The sequence below is a fragment of the Cololabis saira genome, chromosome 4 (assembly GCF_033807715.1).
Source record: "Cololabis saira isolate AMF1-May2022 chromosome 4, fColSai1.1, whole genome shotgun sequence".
Lineage (NCBI taxonomy): Eukaryota > Metazoa > Chordata > Actinopteri > Beloniformes > Belonidae > Cololabis > Cololabis saira.
Genome location: NC_084590.1, coordinates 21,319,215 through 21,341,113, shown reverse-complemented (window position 1 = coordinate 21,341,113; position 21,899 = coordinate 21,319,215). Strand labels below are relative to the sequence as shown.

At 38.2% G+C, this 21,899-nt stretch overlaps 1 protein-coding gene across 2 annotated transcripts in view; it reads left to right on the top strand.

Moving 5' to 3' along the window:
• The first annotated feature begins 2,106 nt into the window (after positions 1-2,106).
• The window catches only part of si (sucrase-isomaltase), a 75,580-nt gene continuing 55,787 nt past the window's right edge, over positions 2,107-21,899 (top strand). The window contains exons 1-12 of one of the 2 annotated variants that reach the window (XM_061719129.1): positions 2,107-2,310; positions 3,317-3,440; positions 5,988-6,073; positions 6,329-6,449; positions 7,509-7,618; positions 7,881-8,032; positions 14,430-14,601; positions 14,853-14,952; positions 15,445-15,557; positions 15,683-15,808; positions 18,534-18,665; positions 19,169-19,288. In XM_061719129.1, coding sequence (XP_061575113.1) covers positions 3,317-3,440; positions 5,988-6,073; positions 6,329-6,449; positions 7,509-7,618; positions 7,881-8,032; positions 14,430-14,601; positions 14,853-14,952; positions 15,445-15,557; positions 15,683-15,808; positions 18,534-18,665; positions 19,169-19,288 — 1,356 coding nt within the window. In that variant the 5' untranslated portion in view covers positions 2,107-2,310. The remainder of the gene's footprint in view (positions 2,311-3,316; positions 3,441-5,987; positions 6,074-6,328; positions 6,450-7,508; positions 7,619-7,880; positions 8,033-14,429; positions 14,602-14,852; positions 14,953-15,444; positions 15,558-15,682; positions 15,809-18,533; positions 18,666-19,168; positions 19,289-21,899) is intronic. The other variant, XM_061719127.1, reaches the window with a different exon arrangement.

Here is a 21,899-nt window from a genome sequence, read left to right as displayed (position 1 = left end):
TGTGCATGACTGTCAATAGTAATTAAATGTTGATTAAATATTTATTTGGTTACAAAAGGTTTTTTATTTTATTTACTTCCGGCAGGTAAGGGGCGCTGGTCAAACAGAATTCAGTGTAAGCTCTCGAACATTTGATAAGCACATGACCTGAGGATCTCTTTTAATTGGTTTGAATTAAATTTGTGAAGGGACGCAGTCGCGTGCGTCCCTGAAACTCACAGTTATCAGCAACGAATCAGCGATCAGTATCGTGACGTACAATACAATTGGACAATTCCTTCCCCGTCTTTTTTAGAAAATCAAACTGAACTACACAAACCAGAGTTTTATGTTTGTTTTAAATAACACTTGCTTTTGAAATAATATTTGTTGATTTTGTATATTATCAAATATCTGAATGAAAGGAACATTATCTTTTCAAATAATATACATTCCAGACAGAACAATGGAAATTTTAATGTTTTTCTTCTCTCTAACGTGTAAAATAAACTGAACCCAAACCAGGAAGAAAAAAAACGATACAAAATGACAGTGGACTTGTTGAAATGATGAACCCCTACTTTATGTTCAGTTTTCTTTTTCCACTGCAGCATAACTGAACTGCTTCACTAAAACTTATGACCAATAAGCCATTGTTGGATTGTTAAATTTTTTTAAATTAAAAAGGACCAAAATATTATTTTCTACCATTTTTAGCACCACTGCCTCCAACCCACCCACAAAAGTTTATGAAATTGAAAATATATATATTTATGTAAATAACCTGTTCAGTTTCATTTCAAAAGTATACAACAAAAAAAATGTAAACAACCAAAATAGATGTAAACAAAACTATTTAAAAACCGAAAACTATATACAGGTTGTCAACCTTCAGTTTCTTATGTCAGTTCAGTTACTTGTGTATCTTGGCCCAAAAACAAAAACCAACCTGAGTCTCACATGAAGAAAAGCAGAAAAATAATGAAAAAAGGTGCTTCTCAGGTGGATTTCCGTTAGTTTTTTTCCTACCGCCCTCCTGGTATGGCAATGTCGACGTCCTGACATGCAGAAGGCGTCCACAACCAGCAATCAAATCATGGACAACGATGGAGCAGTTCCTCACATGCCACAGAAAGAATCCCTAAAAAAAAACAAAACAGTCTGGTATATTTAAAAAAAAAAAAAAAGGGGTTTATATGCGCCTAATGGTCGCAAAAATACGGTATGTTTTAACGAGGATGTTTAGGCCACAAGGGCCCATCAAGAATGCTTCGCCCCCCCAGGGCTGGGACCCCTGCTCCGCATATATCACAATACTCTGCAACACATCTCACGCATCATTAAAACACATTCACGACTATTCTGACTGGTTATTTATTTATTCCCACACATTGAACCGTAATAGTACTAATTGAGCTGAGCTAACTCACCAGAATTGTTCAAAAATTTCGGGAAACCACTCCGACGAACCCTCTCCTACGACCGACTCCGACGTCTTCGAGGTAGGTACTTGTTCGTGGTTAACTGCGTACAACAGCTCTCTCACTAATGTTCATAGAACTCTCCTCTCATATGCTAACTGAGACAACGTACTTCATTTCTTTTCCTCACGGTTTTTTTCTGTCACACATCTTCATACGCACCGAGAGCTGCAGGTGATGAGTTCAGGCAAGCTCCGGGAATTTATCCACAACACAAGAAAACTACAATGCATTCATGGAGACTGGTATTTCTGAATGCTATAAATCTAATCGGGGTTACATACATGACATTGACTGTAGTATCATAATACTGTAAAATATTACATATAACAAAGAAAATCTGATTCTTTAAATATTAGAATAATAAACAAAATATTACGTTACTATTTTTATTATATAGTCTTGTGAATGTACTATTTCTTATAAAACAATTCAAGAAACTACCAGTACTGCCCAATTAGTGTGTGACCAAATGTTACTTGGGTTAATGATTACATGTGCTGATACACAGTAACGTGAACCACGGAATATTCTTCCATCCACACACCCAGACACACAACCTCATACAATCATTAGCATTGTGTAAGAAAAACATCAACATGGGAGTGATTGTAAGAAACTGATCCAGATGGGCTCTCTATATGGTCCCCTTACCTTGTATGGCTTTTGGACCTGCATGCTGAGGTTGTAAAATGCCTTTCCACAGCCCCCTATGCAGATGCACACAAACGGACATGATAAGGAGTGTGGGAGCAGAGATACTCTCTGACGATAATACTTCCTGTGTTTATATGACACTATCTGGCTTGAACTGAGAATCACCTTCCCTTGAGCACTGGAGAGAGTCAAGGTAAGACTGCAGCTGCAGGCTGACAAGCCCTTCAACTCAACAATTAACAAATCTTTATCTTACATTACAGTTCTTGTTTTTTTTTACAGCACATGAACATTTTCTACGCTGCAGATTATAGCATTTGATGATAAAACAGTGTGATTTATAATATGATGCTAAATAATTATTGCAAAGCTACATCAACAAATGGAAATGATAAAAGAAAACTTGAAGAATCTGTCTTATAAAAGACAAAAACCTGTAAAAAAAAAAACAGATTAAGTGCCCATAATAAGCTCTAATCGAAAATAAAGCATTTGTTGTTGAGTATGTGTGTGTGTAAACATGCAAGATGAAAATGATATGCTTGGTGAAAACTATTTTTAGACACACACTGCAAGCTAAAAGGGTACAAGAGTATCAAGTAATGGTTTGAGCTATGCAGGTGTTTGTGTATTTGTTTCTGTCTGTGTGTCACACTGCATGTTAGCAGGTTTCTTTTCAGTGTTTCTCTGCATGATGTGTGACTGATTGCAAAAAAACAGGGGCATGTGCCATGCGCTTGGCTCTCTGTCCCTCACTTTGCCCTCACAGCACATTAAACAAGATAGCTATAAGCCTCTTAAACCTCCAAACAGACACACACCACGCACAAACGTTCACATTGTTTTTTTGTACAATAGTGCACTGAATTAACATGAATTGCTAGTGATATGATGGGTGTCTCTGCAGAGTCTATACTCAAGCTGACAGCTTTGTCCCCTTTCTCTCTTTCAAATGTTCTTTCTCTTTTATTTCATTTTTGCACCCTTTTTCTCAACTGTTCATGTGTGTCTGATAGTGTATATCTTTACAACTTCTTTTTATGGATGTGTTCATCCTGCCACTGGAACTTGTTAAACATTTAGATTGTTGTAGTTTTGAGACTTTGCTTTACATAAATTTGATGTTATTGATGAGTGTAAATCATGTTGTATTTTTGTTTTTGTACTAACTTTATATACATGTGTTTGCATTTATTTAGATGGGGAAAAAGCGGTTCTCCAGTTTGGAGGCGACCCTTCTAGTTCTGTTTTTATTAATGACTGTGGTAGCCATAACTATGATAGTTCTGTTTCTCACGGGAGAACCTGGCGTCGTTACAGAAGGTAGGTCAGCCACACAACCACACAACATGTAGATGAAAATGTATTTAGAAAACCTCTGAAACCAAAGTTAATTGTAATTGTAAGTGTTTCTCAGATAAACAAATGCAGCACCTGGCAAAGGTATTCATAGTGTCAGATTTTTATTGGGTTTCTTTGTTGTTTGGTGCACCAAAATTAATCAGTAAGGCCTGGCAAATTATCTTAACAGAACGGTATTTGGTACTAAATATAGACAAATCCTGGAGAAAATCCGTTTACATCTTTCCGAGAACTTAGACTGGAGATAGAGGTTTACTGTTAAGGATGACAATGACGCTAAGTAATACTGCCAAACCAACACATGAGCACTTTAGGGGGTGGGGTGGGTTGGGAGAGTGCGAGTGGTTAAGTCCACAAAAAAAGATTTAAATCCAAATGAGAGTTTTTGGAGTGTCTTAAAGATGGCTGTACACCAACAAAGCTCATCTAATTTGAGTGAGTGTGCAGTTTGCTTTGAGGAAAGGACCTACATCCCATTAGCTCCATGAAGCAACCTTGTAGAGTGCCTATTCAATCAAATGGCACAAACCCCAAAAAAATGCATTTTAATTCTAGGCAACAAAAATGCCAAAAGGAGCAATCACTTTCACCAGGTATTATACAAACCGGATTCAGATGAAGTTGGGAAATTGTGTAAAATGTAAATAAAAACAAAATACAATGATTTGACAATCCTTTTCAACCCATATTCAATTGAATACACTACAAAGACAACATATTTAATGCTCAAACTCAAACTTTATTTTATTTTTCAAATAATAATTAACTTAGAATTTCATGGCTGCAACATGTGCAGTAGAAGTTGGGAAAGGGCATGTTTACCACTTTGTTACATCACCTTTCCTTTTAATAACACTCAATAAACGTTTCGGAAGAGAGGAGACTAATTCTCTTAGCTTCTCATGTGGAATTCTTTCCCATTATTGCTTGATGAACTGCTTCCGTTGTTCAACAGTCCGGGGTCTTCTCTGTCGTATTTTACGCTTCATAATGCGCCACACATTTTCAATGGGAGACAGGTCTGGACTGCAAGCGGGCCAGGGGAGAACTTGGACTCTTTTACTTCGAAGCCACGCTGTTGTAACACGTACAGAATGTGGCTTGGCATTGTCTTGCTGAAATAAGCAGCGGTGTCCATGAAAAAGACGTCGCTTGGATGGCAGTATATGTTGCTCTTAAATCTGTATGTACTTTTCAGCATTTATGTTGCCTTCACAGAAATGTAAGTCACCCATGCCATGGGAACTAATGCACGCCCATACCATCACAGATGCTTTAGAACTTTGCGTTGATAACAGTCCGGATGGTCCGCTTCCTCTTTGGTCCGGAGGACACGACGTCCAGTGTTTCCAAAAACAATTTGAAAAGTGGACTCATCAGACCACAAAACACTTTTCCATTGTGCATCAGTCCATTTTACATGAGCTCGGGCCCAGATAACCCGGCAGCGTTTCTGGATGTTGTTCATAAACGGCTTTTGCTTTGCATGGTAGAGTTTTAACCCGCACTTACTGATGTAGTGACGAACTGTATTTACCGACAGTGGTTTTCTGAGGTTTTCCTGAGCCCATTTGGTGATATCCTTTACACACATGTCGGTTTTTAAGGCAGTGCCGTCTGAGGGATCGAAGGTCACGGTCATTCAGTCTTGGTTTCCTGACGTGGCGCTTACGTGCAGTGATTTCATGCAGTGATTTCACCAGATTCTCTGAACCTTTTGATGATATTATGGACCGTAGATGTTGAAATCCCTAAATTCCTTGCAATTTTGCTTTGAGAAATGTTGTTCTTAAACTGTTCAACTATTTTCTCACGCAGTTGTGGACAAAGTGGTGACCCTTGCCCCATCCCTGTTTGTGAATGACTGAGCATGTTTGGGGAGGCTCCTTTTATACCCAATCATGGTACCCACCTGTTCCCAATTAGCCTGATCACATGTGGGATGTTCCTAATAGGTGTTTGATGAGCTTTTCTCAGCTTTCTCAGTATTTTTTGCCACCTTTCCCAACTTCTACTGGACGTGTTGCAGCCATGAAATTCTAAGTTAATTATTATTTGGCAAAAAACTATTACGTTTATCAGTTTGAACATTAAATATGTTGTCTTTGTAGTGTATTCAATTGAATATAGGTTGAGAAGGATTTTCAAATCGATTTGTTCATCATTTTGTTTTTATTTACATTTTACACAATTTCCCAACTTCAACCGAATCTGGTTTGTATATATGTTTTATAAAACATGGTGGCAAAATGGTTTTGCTGTCAGTATACCTTCATAAAGGAAATTAACATTGATCTAGAGGTTTTACAGTAAATCAGACAGAATGATAGTTATCATCGTTAAGTGGTTCTGCAACTATGTATTATTCACTGGTGGCAATTCTTGTTTTGTAATGTCAAAAGACAGTCAATCAGTCCACGTGTCTACCCTGGAAAGTAGCTTTGTTTCACTTGGAACTTTATGATTTCATTGCTCTCCTTTAAAAAAACAACAACCTCTCTTTAACAGAACCTTCAGACGAATTTGTTCCTCTGTGTCCAAACATTCCTCCGTCTGACAGAGTAGACTGTTTCCCGGATCACGGCGCCTCAAAGGTATCACACATCATCATGTCCAAGAACGCAGATTCATATTTTTGAAAATTTGTATCAAAGATTTAGAGCAGGCTCCTAAATAAATAAAAGTTTTCAGATTCAGTACTACTACATCATAATGTTTGTGGTTGCACTGGTGACGATGATCATCAGAACAATGGTGATGGTAATAATTATATTGTTTAGAGAAGCAGTGACGACAATAATGACAATGAAGATAATGATAATGAGAACAACATCGATCTTTCTGAACAGCTGAAATGTGAGCAGCGTGGCTGTTGCTGGAGCCCCCGGGATGAGACAAATACTCCCTGGTGTTACTTCCCAACTAACCATGGATACACAGCAGAATTAGTGGAGCAGCCGAGTTCTTATGGTAAATCTGTATTTTGCCACTCTTTAAACCTCTTTCACACTTTTGTGTTCACATCCTGAACCCCTCAATAACGTTACTTACATCATTTTTTCTTTTTTTTTTATTCTGCCTGGAGCATGGTTTTCTGTGAAATAAGACCTGGATAGAATATCATAAAACATGACAGACTGTGTGACATGCAATCCTTCCATTTTTTGCCTGATCCCTCGGCTTAATGTCAACTCAGTTGTTGTGTTCCAGCACGAATAAACGTTAGACACTATATTAAATTTCAACTACCACATTATAGACCTTTTTTTCCTTCTTTCTTTTTCAAATGCAAAATAGCACTTACTGATATGTACTTTCATTTTCAGCAGAGATAAGTGGGAACTCCACAAACATACTGCATCTTTTAATTATGCAGGTAAAATAATCACTTTGGATTGTACTGTCAAAATGGCACACCATCTCAGGTCACCAAACAATTAAATGTAAGGTTGAACTCAACTTAAGAAGTGTTGGACCAAAAAATAAATAAATAAATAAATGAAAATATAAAAATAGATAAAAACTCTTAGAGTCACATGAAAAAGATAAGTAATCATGATGTCTTAAAAGTGAAGTAGTCAGGTGCTGATAATCAAATGCATTTATTTAATAACGCACCTCCATGAAAGGAGAAATTATGATAGTCTGGATATTCAATTTAATTAAATGAAGTTCAGTTCAATTAAATAATACTTCATGAAATCACAAAAGCAAGTTATGGAACGAAAAAAGAGCTGAGTGTTAAACATCTTTTATAAGGAAAAAAAGTGTATTGTTGCTCAGCACCTTGTGTGCCGTGGAATGTTTACAGTGACTTCCCTTTGCCGAGCGGTTTGTCTTTCCACTTAGTCACCTCACCCACAACATCCATCCAGCCTCCCCCCTTAATAAAACGTTTCAAAAACTTTTCACTACTGCTATCCTATTGTAGTTTGTATAATGGTATTTTTTTTTTCAGTCAGTAAATTTGATTCACTTCTTAAACTAAATATATTCACTCTTCCCTTGATATCATATTTTATTTTGCAGTAATGACAGCCCAGCTGAGCAGAATGGCCTCTCCTACTTTATTTGGTGCTGACATAAAAAAGCTGTCATTTCATGCAGAAATGCAGACAAACAATCGACTTCGATTTAAGGTGAGCACTGACAGACAGCAGATCTTTCTTTCTCTCTGTATTAAACAATTTTGGCTTTCACACACAAATTCACACATCTACATTCTGGCAGCAGGGAGAGAATAAATGCACTCAAGTTAAATTAATTTATGAGGCAGTTAATCAATGCATGTCTACTAAAAATACTGAAAGGGGACCAAAAAAAAAAAGGTGTGAACATGACTGATAGATACAGTATGAGGCCATACATGGCTTGCATAAATGATTGTTTCCTTTTCCTCAGATTTTTGATCCTCAAAACAAGAGGTTCGAGGTGCCTCATGAGCATGTCCCAACTGTCACCAACAATCCATCCAGCCCCATCAGCGAAACACTAGAGATCACAAACAAGCCCTTTGGCCTCGTCGTGCGTAGGAGAGAGAACAAAAAAGTCCTGTGAGTGTTCATGATCTGTACATCCTTTGTGCATTTATGTTGAATGGAAACAGTATTGTTTATACACATTTTAAAAGAGATACAGAAATTCCCCAGGTGATCCATATATTGTGGAAATTGTTATGTTGGATATTATTAGGATATTACTGCGGGCTATGTGCAGAATATTATATAGTGTCTCATTTTTGGGGCAGATTAAGTACCACAAGATGAAAATATAATATATGACAATCTAAGCTGCTGAATATTTGATTTAGTCTCTCAATTACTGCCAGCCAGAATTCTCACTTGTCACCTCAGAAAACTGAGAATTTAAAGGTTGCCATCAGATTCGAGCTGATTCAGTTTTTTCATCAGATGCAATTTTGTCAGAAAAATCAAGAGTGGCTAGTGGACTATCTCACATCAGCTTGTTGCTGGGAACTGTTGCTTCACGATGACACATGACTCAATTTGATATAAGTCCGGGGGATTTACTAGACACTTGATGGTCTCTGCATGCATCACAATGGTAGACTGCTTCAGAATAGCGTGTCCTAAAATCTTAACATTTTAATGTTCTATTCAAAAAGGTATTTTTTTACGTGACATGAAAGGCTTAGGGTTCAATGTTAGCGGCTGTCTTGCTCCTGGGGCTAGGCATATTAAGTTAGACAAGCAAAAACATGTAGAATACTTTCATCTATTTTTTACTATGAAAAGTGCTGTTGTTATGGTTAGCCATCCTCTTGAACAATCCTGGTCCTGGAGGGCCAGTGTCCTACAGGTTCTAGATATTTCCTTGCTTCAACACACTTAATACAAATTAACAGTTGTCATAAGCATGTCATTGAGGTCTGCACAAGTCTGTTAACGGCACAGTCATTTGTGTCAAGCTGTGTCGAAGTTTGCCTGTTTGAAGTTTGCTCTCTAGCCATTCGCATGCTTCAGAGCCAGCTTTTGTGGACCAGTCAGACTCTGTTCTTGTCACCATGCAACATAATCTGAAACATTGTTCCCTTATCTTGATCCGCAGGGGCCGCTATCCTGCATGTTTTAAATGTTTCTCTGCTCCAACACAACTAATTCAAATGAATGGATCACCATCAGCTTGCCATAAACCTCTGCAAAAGTCTGTTAATGACACATGCATTTAAATCAGGTGTGTCGGAACAGGTTTTAGAAGACTACAGAGCCATGTCATGAGAAAATAATTGGTCGATAGCATTTCTTTAGGTTCACAACATTCAGTAGAACAACAACACTTTTTTTCAGTTACTGATCAAGATTCCTGAAGCATGCAGGGATGACAGTTTATTTCATTAGTTTCCAACCTAACTCAGGTCTTTTTTGAATGATGATTGTAAAGTGTACATTATGAAAGCTGGTAGCATTAATAAATAAATAAAGAATCGGCATGCTCGACTTCCAGATGAGTGCTGGCATAAGAAAGAAGCACAATAACTGAAGCAGTTTCTCAGGATTTTCAGTTCTGAATAACTTAAACAATATTTTCAGCAATTGAAACAATGAAACACTGTTATGGTTCCATTCCTTTGGGGGAATATTGTATACCAAGAACTAGCTACATGTACTGTACCTCTCAGAGCCCTGATAAGAACCCTAATCAACATTCTAGAGAGCAATGTTGATTTACAGTTTTCTTTGAGGGAGTCAGTGTCATCACTCCCCAGTTTAAATGTTTGTCAGTTTCCAGATCAGTAGTGTTATCAGTAATGCATCTGGTGTTGAAAAGAGGTGCTTAAACGAGTAACAACATCAGCTCAACTGTCCCTCTTTGATATGGTCCAGGAGAAATTACTACTAGCAGGTTAACATTATTCTGAAATTAGTTTCCAAATCACCACCAGACTAAAGGACCACTCCACTGCATTTTAAAACAATGCCAGGTGTAGTTCAAAAAGCAAAAGACACAAGACATTATATCTTTGAGGTTGTATACCTGTTGGTTGGAAGTGTTGAAGTGATCTGGTTTAAAATGGAAAAGCATTATTGTTATAATCTGCATATTTTCTTTCCTGACCACCACCCTGGCTATAAAGGAAAAAATCCACAAAGTCACTGCAGTTAAGTTTTGTTTGTGCTGATTCTCTGAGACCACACATGCTTTGAATAAATGAGCAGTTGCTTAATGTAATGATGATGTATGTATAGATGGCAATAATGCTGAAGCACAGCTGAGACTGGTGTAGTGTGAGTGCAGACCAATGAGGGAATAGTACAACTTGGCTAGTGTCAGTCTGCTCTAATATTGCATCATCATCAACCATTTCAGCTTAATCCCTTATTACAGCGGATCATAGTGCGTACATCGATTTGGCCCATTTTTACACCAGATGCCCTCCCTGCCACAACCCTGCAAGCACGGGGAGGCACACACACAAACATGTTTACACGCACTAACACATATTTTAGGACTATGGGAGGAAACCTGCGCAAGCACAAGGAGACAAACACGAACGTACATATTTTTAGGACTATGGGAGGAAACCCACACAAGCATGGGAAGAACATGCAAACTCCATACAGAAAGACCCCTGCTGGACCCAGGAATTGAACCAGGAACCTTCTTGCTGTGAAACAACAGTGCTAACCACTAAGCCACTGCCCCCTGCTTTAATATTGCATGACAGCAAGAAATAACAAGCAATCCACTGTGTATAAATATTAATGTTGCTGCAAAACTGAGGTCTGACAGTTTCACTTATTACTTTAATTAGGATAACGTTCAGTTTTATTTTAGATCCCTCTTTTCCAGTGTTTAAAAGTAATATACTCTGTTTTTAAACTGTCTGTCACGTTGTGACATAATTAAGCAGTAAATAAATGTTTTGCAGTGTAGACATACCAGGAACTCATCTCCTCACACAAGCATTAACTGCATCTACAAATTGGTCCCCTAATCTTCAAGCATCAGTAAAAAGCCTCAGTGTATTTTAGCATTAAATAGGTTTGCACATATGTTGCCTTGATTGAAGTCTTTGATGTCAATTCTCTGTAACCCCAGCTGTGTCCTAGAACCTCTTTTGAAAAACAGAATAATTCTTACAATATTGTCCCAACTCTGAAAGAGAGTTTTTCCAGAAAAGTTAGTCGTTCCTATTTTTAATTACTGCCTGGTGAGTTATTTGTAGTATCACATGACAACTTTTACTATTTCTAATCACGTTCGTTCTGCCTTCAGTAACATATCTTTCAGTAAATGTAACGGCTGAAAACACAGGGAACCCAAGAGCACAACAACAAGCAGATAAGCAGAGTCCAAGAAGGTTTTAATCCGGTCCAAAAAACAGGCAGAGGTCAAAACTGGGCAGACAGGCAGAATAGGCAAAACTGAGGGGGAAGGCAAGATCCAAAAACAGGGAAACAGGCTCGATATCAGGCAGGCAGTATCAGTAGGCTGGGAAATGCTGGAGAGCTGGACAAACACACTAGAGACAATCCGGCAGACGACATGTGGAACTGGGCTGGTATGTGAAGGAGGACTGATGACAATGAAAATCAGGTGTGGAGATGTGCAGGGAAGCACAGGTGAGGGGAATGAGATAATTGCCTGGCTGATTATGGTGGCAGGATTTGAAATGACAGGAGAATTAAGCTGCGTCTGAAATTCCATCCTTCCACCCTAATGAGTATGCAAAAACAGTAGCCTATGTTAGATTTTTTAGTGTGTCCGAAACATTAGTACGTACTTAATAGTATGCGCTATCCATACTCATTCCGGAGAAATGTATTAGTAAGGATTGATGGACACTAGCTAAGAAGAAACTTCCCACAATGCAATGCAGCGGTGTTTGGGTCGCTAAGTAGGCTACTGCGCAGATACATATATGTCATAAGTATAATATTAAGTATAATAATATTTTTATATAATATTAATATTATAATTTCGTATATAATAATATTACATAATGTAATCTTGTTTCGGCCAGGATAAACAGGAAAGAGCGGAGCGGTGCGCTGCTACTGCTGCTGTCCCCTCCCAACGGCAGGAAGTGCTGTGTGCGCTCTGAATAGTACGTCCTAATTAAAGTTATTCTATGCAACTTCCTAGAGCTAGCAAGATTTGAAAGTGGCGCTTCCTCTAAGCCCCGCCCCCCCCCGTCCCCACCCACGAGCGCTCCGTCCAAAGCCACGCCCCCACAAACAGGAACGCGCATACGATTATTATACATTTTGGACAGCACATTTACAGCAAAACTACCCCATGTCTCATTCACCTGTAAGCGAGGCCGGTTTTAGGGGGGGCAGGGGGGGGGGGGGGGGGGGGGGGGCTGTGCCCACCCAAACGTGCATCGTGCCCACCGGCGTCTCACGGCGAGAGCGGAGAGCGCCGGTGAACGGCACAGCAGCGCTGCGGTGCCGTGCCGTCTCTAAAGCCACGTCTACGCCGTAGCCTACGGCGTCTACGCCGTAGCCTACGGCGTAGCTGCGGCAACAAGCCTGCACGGCACCGCAGCGCGCTGCCGTGCCGTTCACCGGCGCTCTCCGCTCTCACCATGAGACGCCTACATCCCCACGGACCCCATACAGCTTCCGAGCCGTATAGTGTTTAGTATGGCATTTCGGATGCACCGTGAGTGATCTGATACAACAGAGATCATCCCATGACAGTAAATGTGTTTGACAACAGGTTAAAAAGGCGTCAGCAGCACACAGCAGTCATGTGGAAGCAGCAGCATTATTCAGTCAGAATTAGTTTACCTGTATTTTAATTTTGATGACATAGTCTGTGGTTGCAATGTATTATGGGCGGTTGGAACTCCAGAAGAGTGTTGGCAGTAACTTAAGCCTGTCTACTCATGTTGTTCCTGTGTCTTACATCTCGCCCAAACCTCCAAAAGCAATGGCTGTACGTTTAATAAGTGTTTAATAGCTAATGCAATAAGACTGTATCAGCTTTACAGTTAGAGATCATTTTTCTGTATATGTTTATTACGAGGAACTAGACCCTAGCCCATGCATCCTGCAAGCTTGTTGCAATGAATTAGCGTATGAATGCAGCTATTCATATGTGTTAACGGTCTAATTTGCATACCAATGGATCAAAATCACTTTTTAAAAGGTCATGTGACTTTTGTTTAAGTTTAATGCATTATTTTGGTGCTGTTTCCCAATGCATTTATTTCCCAATACCAAACTGATGTAGGCCTATAAATATTTTTCTATTCTGTTATGTTTTTCAGTTTCACTCAACCTTTTAAAACCACAATGTTAAGTTGTAAGCTGTCTCAAAAGACTAATAAAAGAGCAAGACGCTCGGATCCTGGCCTGCGAATACGAGTTTGTTAATGGACGCAGAGTATCTAACGAGTAGTAACAGTCCAACAGTCATTGATCTCTTTCTCAACAATTCACCTGGCCATGAACTAGAAGGCAGGATATTGCTTTTAAGATTAGCTGGTGAGGCTTAACGCCAATCTAGACTGCGATAACCCTTTTTCCCCTTCTCATTTGGCCATTTTTATGAGCAAGCAACCTATCCATAGTTTAGACTTAAATGTGAACAATTCCTTTAAATTTTGAAGAACATAAAACAATGTATTAATATGAATAAGAATCTACATGAATAGGGGGAGCTATATGGATATTGAGACACATGCTGCATTTACAGTTTAATATTTATATAACTGACTGATGATTTTCACATTACACTGCAACACTACAGTATAATGTGTACTAATCAATTTTATCAACAGCGTGATAAAATGGATTAAATATTTACAGTACTTTTCACATTTTAAAAAGTCTTGTATGTAATCAATAAAAAAATAAATGCTATCTTCCAGCAATGAGTTGTACTTTGACCTGTGTGACGACAGTGTGTGATCAGTGTGCGATCAGTGTGTGATCAGTGTGTCATAAAATGTCATAAAAATGACTTGTACATTGACACATTCATTGGATAGCCATGTAGCTGTTTATAGTTGAATTACAACTCTGACAGTTTTATATTAGTTAAAACGGTGTATTTAAAAAAAAATAAGTCCTCGTTTTTATAGCTATTTGGTATTATGATTACTAATTACAATATACATTTCATGCATTTTCAACATTTACTTGTTTGTTTTGACAGCTTTTTCCAGGTTCAGTATTTTCAAAGTAACAATGCATGTCTTGTTTTGAAGAGAAGAAAGATGCTACCCAGAGGGCTTATTAGAGCTTGATGGGGTAGTCTATCTTCTCCCAGGTTTTTCTCCGGCCAATAACTCCTTCACACGTCCTTGTCTCACTCCTTCTCTTTCCTTCTCTTTCCTCGCGGCGCATCACGCTCTCATTTTCTTTTTGTCTTTCATTCACATTTTCTGTCTCTCTGCTCCTACCCTTTTCTCCACACCCCAGTACTCTCACACACTTTCTCACTGGTGAATTTTTTTATATTTTTTTTCCCATTCAGATTTGACACTACATTTGCACCACTGGTGTTTGCAGACCAGTACCTACAGCTGTCTGCTAAGCTTCCATCCCATAATATCTATGGCTTAGGAGAGCATGTCCATACGAGATATCGCCATGATACCAACTGGAGAACCTGGCCCATTTTTACCAGAGATGCTTTTCCTAATGGGGTAAGGATGACACACACCTGTAAACACCCCTCTGACGTATTACATTCTCAAAATCTGATCAACAAGTCTAACTCAGGAGAGTTTATGTACATAAGTGGCACGTTCACATGTGATCCAGATATTTGTTTACATGTTTTATAGACAGTTGAGACTATGTATTTACCCCTTTATTTTTGCTGAGTCTCCCACATCCCTCATGTAACACACATCTCTTCCATATATCCCTTCTTCCCCATCTGCCTTCCCTGCAGGGGACGCATAACCTCTACGGACATTACCCCTTCTTCCTCTGTCTGGAAAATGAGACTGGGAAGTCTTTTGGGGTGTTTCTCATGAACAGCAATGCAATGGGTAAAGAAAACTCTCTCTCTCACACACACACACACATTGCACACAAATCCATGCATGACTGTGTCCTCCGGGATGTTTGCAGACACAAAACACACGGAAGAAAAAGTAGGAATATTTGAAATGTGGAATCTATATTTTTTGTGAAACATCTCCAAAGGGAACGTAGCATAATTATACAGTATATAAGGTAGAAGGAGAAAAATGGACTCACCTACCCATAAAAGGATCAGTTATGCCTCATCTCAGCCCAAACCCAAATTGATTTTCTATTACTTCAATCAAATGGTTGTGCTGACAAATCAAAGAGAATATTTTACGAGTGAAAAAAGATGACTGAAAGCAATAAAAACACCCAATGACACATTTCTCTCACTTATGTCTATACTTCCTTCTTTCAAAGGCTTTGTATTATGTTTTATGGAAGAAATGTGTCAGTATTGCAGTTATGATAATATAAAGCAGTTAGCACCTTCTCCACCTTTTTATTTGCAGAAGTGACTCTGCAGCCAGCCCCAGCTGTGACCTACAGGACAATAGGAGGAATCTTGGACTTCTATATTCTCATTGGAAACACACCAGAAGATGTTGTGCATGAGTTCCTTGAGGTAACTTCTAAATTCAAAAATTATTCATGGGGAAAATTTTCTGTCCAAGTCTGTTTTCATTAAAGTGGTGTGTGTGTGCTACCTGGGCACACAGCATTAAGATTATTTCCAATTATCCTGTCCAGCTCATAGGAAGGCCTGTCATTCCTCCCTACTGGTCGTTGGGTTTCCAGCTTTCTCGATGGAACTATGGTAACTTGAGTGTGGTCAAGGAAACCGTGGAGAGGAACCGTGCAGTGGGGCTCCCTTATGTAAGATTCCTTTTTTTTTCTTCAACCCACAAAATTTTAAATAGGTTTTGAAAAGACAAAAAGAGAAAAAAACGCCATTTAAAACATCCATTACAGAAGCCAGCCCTGAAATAACATAGTGACAATGCATAGTATCCAGAGAGGTACTTCTTCAACTGCCACCATAGTTATATTGCTTTTAGGGAGGGATGCAGAGGCAATCGATTGCTAATTTTGTGCACCCTTTTTTGAGTTTGAACGAGCATGCACCACTATTTGGTTCAAGAGGGGAGAGTCTCACAGACTATACTATCCGTGAAGACGTGATATGAGCTTAGAAGCAGATTCAACAGACAGAGTGATAGGTATGGCCTTTAGCTTGGACGGGGTAATCCAGCTTTCTGTCAAGTAACAGAGTCTGCTGGGCCGTGTAAGTTCAATCGTGGAACCACAATTTTTCAAGCGTCACTGAATGTTAGCGCTGATCAAAGATCAATCGACCAAGTTCCCCTTCATTATCTCAGTCATCCTGATCTGAATGTAAAAGTGTCCCAACACCTCGTCCCTACTGAGACATTTGATAAATATCAGTTCTGGTTGACATTTTCTTGGGAATGAACCTCACTTCTTATCTTTGTTGGCCCTGTGAAGGTGAGTAACTCTGTATGCAAGAAGTCTCTTGGATACAAAGATCTCATGTTTGATGTACTTCTTTTTCTGCTTTATATATTTCCATAAAACATTAAACTGTATCACAACTCCACAATGATTGCACAAGTCAAAAATACAGTTTGAACCCAATCTTATCTGAAGACTAAATACGAATACATTTCCATCACATCTCAATATATCCCTGATAATCTCAGCGATCGCCAAAGACATTAAGCTGCAGCTGCTTCCTCTCCTGTTGTTCTCGGGAACATATTTGATAACCATTTTATAGACCACAGAGGGTATTATCACACTGTTCCTAATATATATGGAGATGATTACTATTAGAGGAAGGACCTGGCGGAGCCTTGCAAACCATCTGCTCTACTGATATGAAGTAGATGTTGGCAGGCAATGAAATGATGGAGAACATGTATAAAGTCAAAGCCTAATGAGAAATAAAGAAGGAATGATAAATAGTTAGAGAGACAAGAAAAATAGATTACCGGTATGGCATCCTTACCATTGTCTTTTTAAGGTTTACCAGCACATCAGAAAGGGTTTCTTCCCCTCACCTTAATGGTCCAAAATTGTCCATTTAAAGTGTTAGGCTAACAATGAAGATATGTAATAGTTATTGTATTACCTATCCTGAAATAAGAAATGCTAGGTAAGGCAAGGGTTTGAGCCATATTGACATCTTTAGTAAACCTATCCAAGATATACAGAGAAGTGCAAATGTGAGTAAATTTAAAAGGTATTAAGAGTGACTGTGAATATATTGGAAACATGTAGGACACAAATGAGATTTTAATTGATGGAAGCCATGCCAGTAATGAACAAAATTGAGTTTTGACTATTGAAATGTACGTCCTGCTCGGTGCCCAGTGGTGGACAGTAACGGAGTAAATTTACTTGAGTACTGTACTTAAGTACATATCCAGAGGATTTGTACTTTACTTGAGTATTAGATTTCTTTGGTACTTATTACTCTTACTTGAATACATTTCCAAGACAAATATTTTTACTTTTACTCGAGTAAATTTCTAGGAAGGCTGAAAAGTACTTGTTACTTTCAGGTCTGCTCTTTTTTCTTCTTCCCTAAAATCCTATTGGACACAAGCTGTTTTTGTCAAAGGAGGAGACCTATCACAGTGCACGCTCTCCACTGGGATGTACGTAAAGCGGAAATACGCCAAGCCTCCTCAAAACGATACCGCCAAAGTAGCCTGCGTTTGTCGAGACAGAGCCGCAACAATTAATTTAGAAAAAATATAGTAATTTACTGATGTGGAAAATAAGAAATTTACTCTTACTCTTACTCTTACTTTTACTTAAAGTAAATTTAAAAGCATTTACTTTTGGATACTTAAGTACCTTTAAAAGCAAGTACTTTTCTACTCTTACTCGAGTAATATTTTGACTGAGCTACTTTTACTTGTAACGGAGTAAATTTTGACCAGTAGTATTTGTACTCTTACTCAAGTACTGGGGTCGAGTACTCTGTCCACCTCTGTCGGTGCCTCAGGTCAGCTGATCTGCTGCTCCTGGAGGTACCGAGGTCAAAGCGGAAGCTCAGAGGGGATAGAGCTTTTTCTGTTGCCGCTCCAAAATTATGGAACAAGCTTCCTTTAAACATTAGACAAGCCTCCACACTGTCGATTTTTAAAACTCGTCTTAAAACCCATTTTTATTCCTTGGCTTTGAACCCTGCATGAGACTCTGGTCCTGTTTTAGTGTTTTTATGGTATGTTTTTAGTTATTGTCTTATTGTTTTTAATTAGTTTTAAAAACAATAAACAATTATTTTAGTATTTATTTATTGATAATTGTCTTATGTTCCTGTGTTGTTTTATTTATTTGTGTACAGCACCTTATTTCAGCTGTGGTTGTTTTAAAGTGCTTTATAAATAAAGTTGAGTTGAGTTGAGTATGTAAATAAACTATGTGGTAAGTTCCAGTTATTTGTACGATGAACATGTGAGATAGGGATACAAATAAGCTTTTGGTTTGTTTTTTTTTTATTTGTTTTGTTTTTAAAATTCAAATATTAAAGTTTTTTCTACATGTACGTTTATCTTTTCTTCTGGCACAGGACGTTCAATACACTGACATAGACTACATGGAGGACAAGAAAGATTTCACTTATGACAAAGTAAAGTTTGCAGAGCTACCTCAGTTTTCTGAATACCTCAGTGCGAAGGGTCAGAAGTACATCCTTATCCTGGTAAGAAGCACTCTTTTGCAAATTGAAAAAGTGTGTGCAAGTACTCACTTTTTGACATCTTAGCTTTCATTTCAGATCTAGAAAAATTCCACACACTTTAATTCTTGTATTAAAGGTTGATGCATATTATGTATAATGATGCTTAAAATTTCACACATACAGGAGGTTGCCTTCATAAAAAAAAAGATTTTAAATCTCTCTCTCTCTCTCATATTATGTTCTTCTCCTTTAGGCCACTGAAACATGTTTTTTTTCTGTTCATTTATAACTGATAATGTGGACCTTTAGAAATGTCCAAACATCAGCTGCATCAATGTAGCTGATGACAAGGTGCTACATTGGTCGAGTCAACAACAGTTTTTCATTCAGTGTACACCTCTATTATAGAAGACCCCATGCACTGAGCTTGTTTCTTTGCCTAGAAAGCTTTTCCTCCCTCAAAAGATAATTTTACACTGTATTTCTATAATTCGGTATTCTAACAAATGTATTTGATTTCCCAGGATCCTGCAGTAGCAACTAGCAAGAGGGTAGGGAATACTCCATATGAGTCCTATGATCGAGGGACAAAAGTGAATGCTTGGGTCACAGAATCCGATGGGAAAACTCCTCTGATAGGAGAGGTGAGTTGCATTTCTTTTTAAAAGCAAATGTGAAAGAAGTTCAATCTTACAGGGCTGTTCTGAGGTACATATCAAGCAGAGCTGTCTAGGTGTGTTGGTTATTATTATTTATAGTAAATAACTCAATTCAACCCATTTAAAAAGCAGTTCAGTTCAATTTATGTAAGTTCTCTTATATTGTGCCAATTCACAAAAACAAGTCATCTACTTTCCAGAGAAGCGGTCAAGTTTAAATTAAATACAATCCAGTTCAATACAATTAAATTCAATCCGAAAAGGGGGCATACAGAGGTACTCAGTGCCTTGGAAAACAATGCAAAGGACTTGAAAATTTGCCATTTCCATCTGGGGAAAACACAGTTACGCTAAGCTGTTAAATAAAACTAACAGAGATGTGAATGCAGTTTCTGTTAGAAAACAGACACCTATATGGTACAAACACCAGGCTGCTATTGGTTTAAAGCTTCCAGATTACATAGATTTCATAGATTGTAACAGCATACAGATCAACACTGCATCAAAAAAAAACAAAAAAAAAACACTGAACTAGCAGTCACAGAAAAAAAAAAGTTTTTCCATCAGCCTACCTATGAATTTAGTCTTACCTTTGGTGTTTTGCCATTATAAATCATATTCCTGTGCATATTCATCGAATCATATAATCTCATGTCTTTATGTCAAATCCACTTAATTTTTGCTGCCTTGGATTGTTTCTGTTTCTGAGCAAACAATATTCGGACTATCAATATTGTATATTGTGAAGACTTGAGCAACACTCTGCTTCATTGTGACAGGATAGTGCTTGAATTGACATGGATTTGTGAACATCCCATTGATTCTACTGTGAAGATTCTTTAGGGAAAGAATTGGCCACCAACATATTCACAACTCAGGGTTACATACACTAGAACACACACTGAAGAAGTCAACTATAAACAAACTCAAACAAATTATATTTGACAACAATTAATACATTTAGTAGCAAGAGTTTCAAATAAATCAAGTTTTATAGTTTGGCACATGAAAAACCTCAACAGCACAGGTAAATCTTAATCTAGGAAAATGTGCCAAAGTTGGCAATTTGGAAAGCCGCCTTAACATTCTCCTTCAAAACCCTCTCCAAAGATTCTCCATTATACAATAGAAATCAATCCTGGAATCTTTATCGATGAAATATGTCCAGAATGTTTAGACTTCCAATTCATAAATCCAAAGAGAGGTTTCCACTCCAACTGCTTTACATTTTGTCAGAAAATATTTTCTTTGTTACGTAGTGTATTCTATGTTTACATTGTCCATGTAATATGCAAGTTTTACACTTCTGTAATCTCATTTTTTCTCAGAGTACATTTATTTTGATACCAAATTGTAATACACTGTTTAGTGGCTGAGATATACTCCAAATTAGGCATGTGATAGTTAAGACATGATGGTAGTTTAACTAACTGATTCTGGGCTCATGGATAAGAATAGCTAGGACTCATCTGCATGAAAATGAAAATGAAAAAGAACATCCATTAATGAAAGTTCAACAATTTTATTTTTCATTCTTCCCCAAAGAATACATGTCCCAGAATGTTGAAGTGGAGAGTAAAAATGGGTTCTTCCAGTCTTTTTATAATGTCGCTTTGATTACACACACGATTAGTCCCAGTCCATGCACTAATCGGCTTTTCATGGTGTTTGCAAACTTATGCATTGATTCTGCATTACTGTTTAATCTTAAAATGTTCTGAGTCACTGCATGGCAGATTAAGTGTACAAGTAAGTATGTGTGTAAGTGCAGGTTCTTGTGTATTAGAGAGAGGCAGACGGAAAAAAAAATAATCTAGTACCATTTGCATCAAAATATATCCTATTTAATGGAAATGCTATTCTTGGTTGTCAGTTTCATATATTTATGCACATACACTCACCGGCCACTTTATTAGGTACACCTGTCTAACTGCTCATCAACGCAAAATTCTAATGAGCCAATCACATGGCAGCAACTCAATGCATTTAAGCATGTAGACGTGGTCAAGACGATCTGCTGCAGTTCAAACCGAGCATCAGAATGGGTAAGAAAGGGGATTTAAGTGACTTTGAACGTGGCATGGTTGTCGGTGCCAGACAGGCTGGTCTGAGTATTTCAGAAACTGCTGATCTACTGGGACTTTCACACACAACCACCATCTCTAGGGTTTACAGAGAATAGTCCAAAAAAGAGAAAATATCCAGTGACTAGCAGTTCTGTGGGCGCAAATGCCTTGTTGATGCCAGAGGTCAGAGGAGACTGGCCAGCTGGTTCGAGCTGATAGAAAGGCAACAGTAATTAAAAAAACACTTGTTACAACCAAGGTACGCAAAAGAGCCTTGTATCAATGGCTCAGGCTGGTTGTGGTGGTGTAATGGTGTGGGGGATATTTTCCTGGCACACTTTGGTACCATCAGTACCAGTTCAGCATCATGTCGACCACAGCCTACCTGGGCATTGTTAAAGATAAAAGCTTTTACTGGTGGCCCACATGTCTACAAAAAGCATGTTTTTCAAATCATAACATTTCACTCATACAGGTGTTTATCTTCAGACAAAAGAGGCAAAAAAAGGACTGAAAGTAAAAAAAAAAAA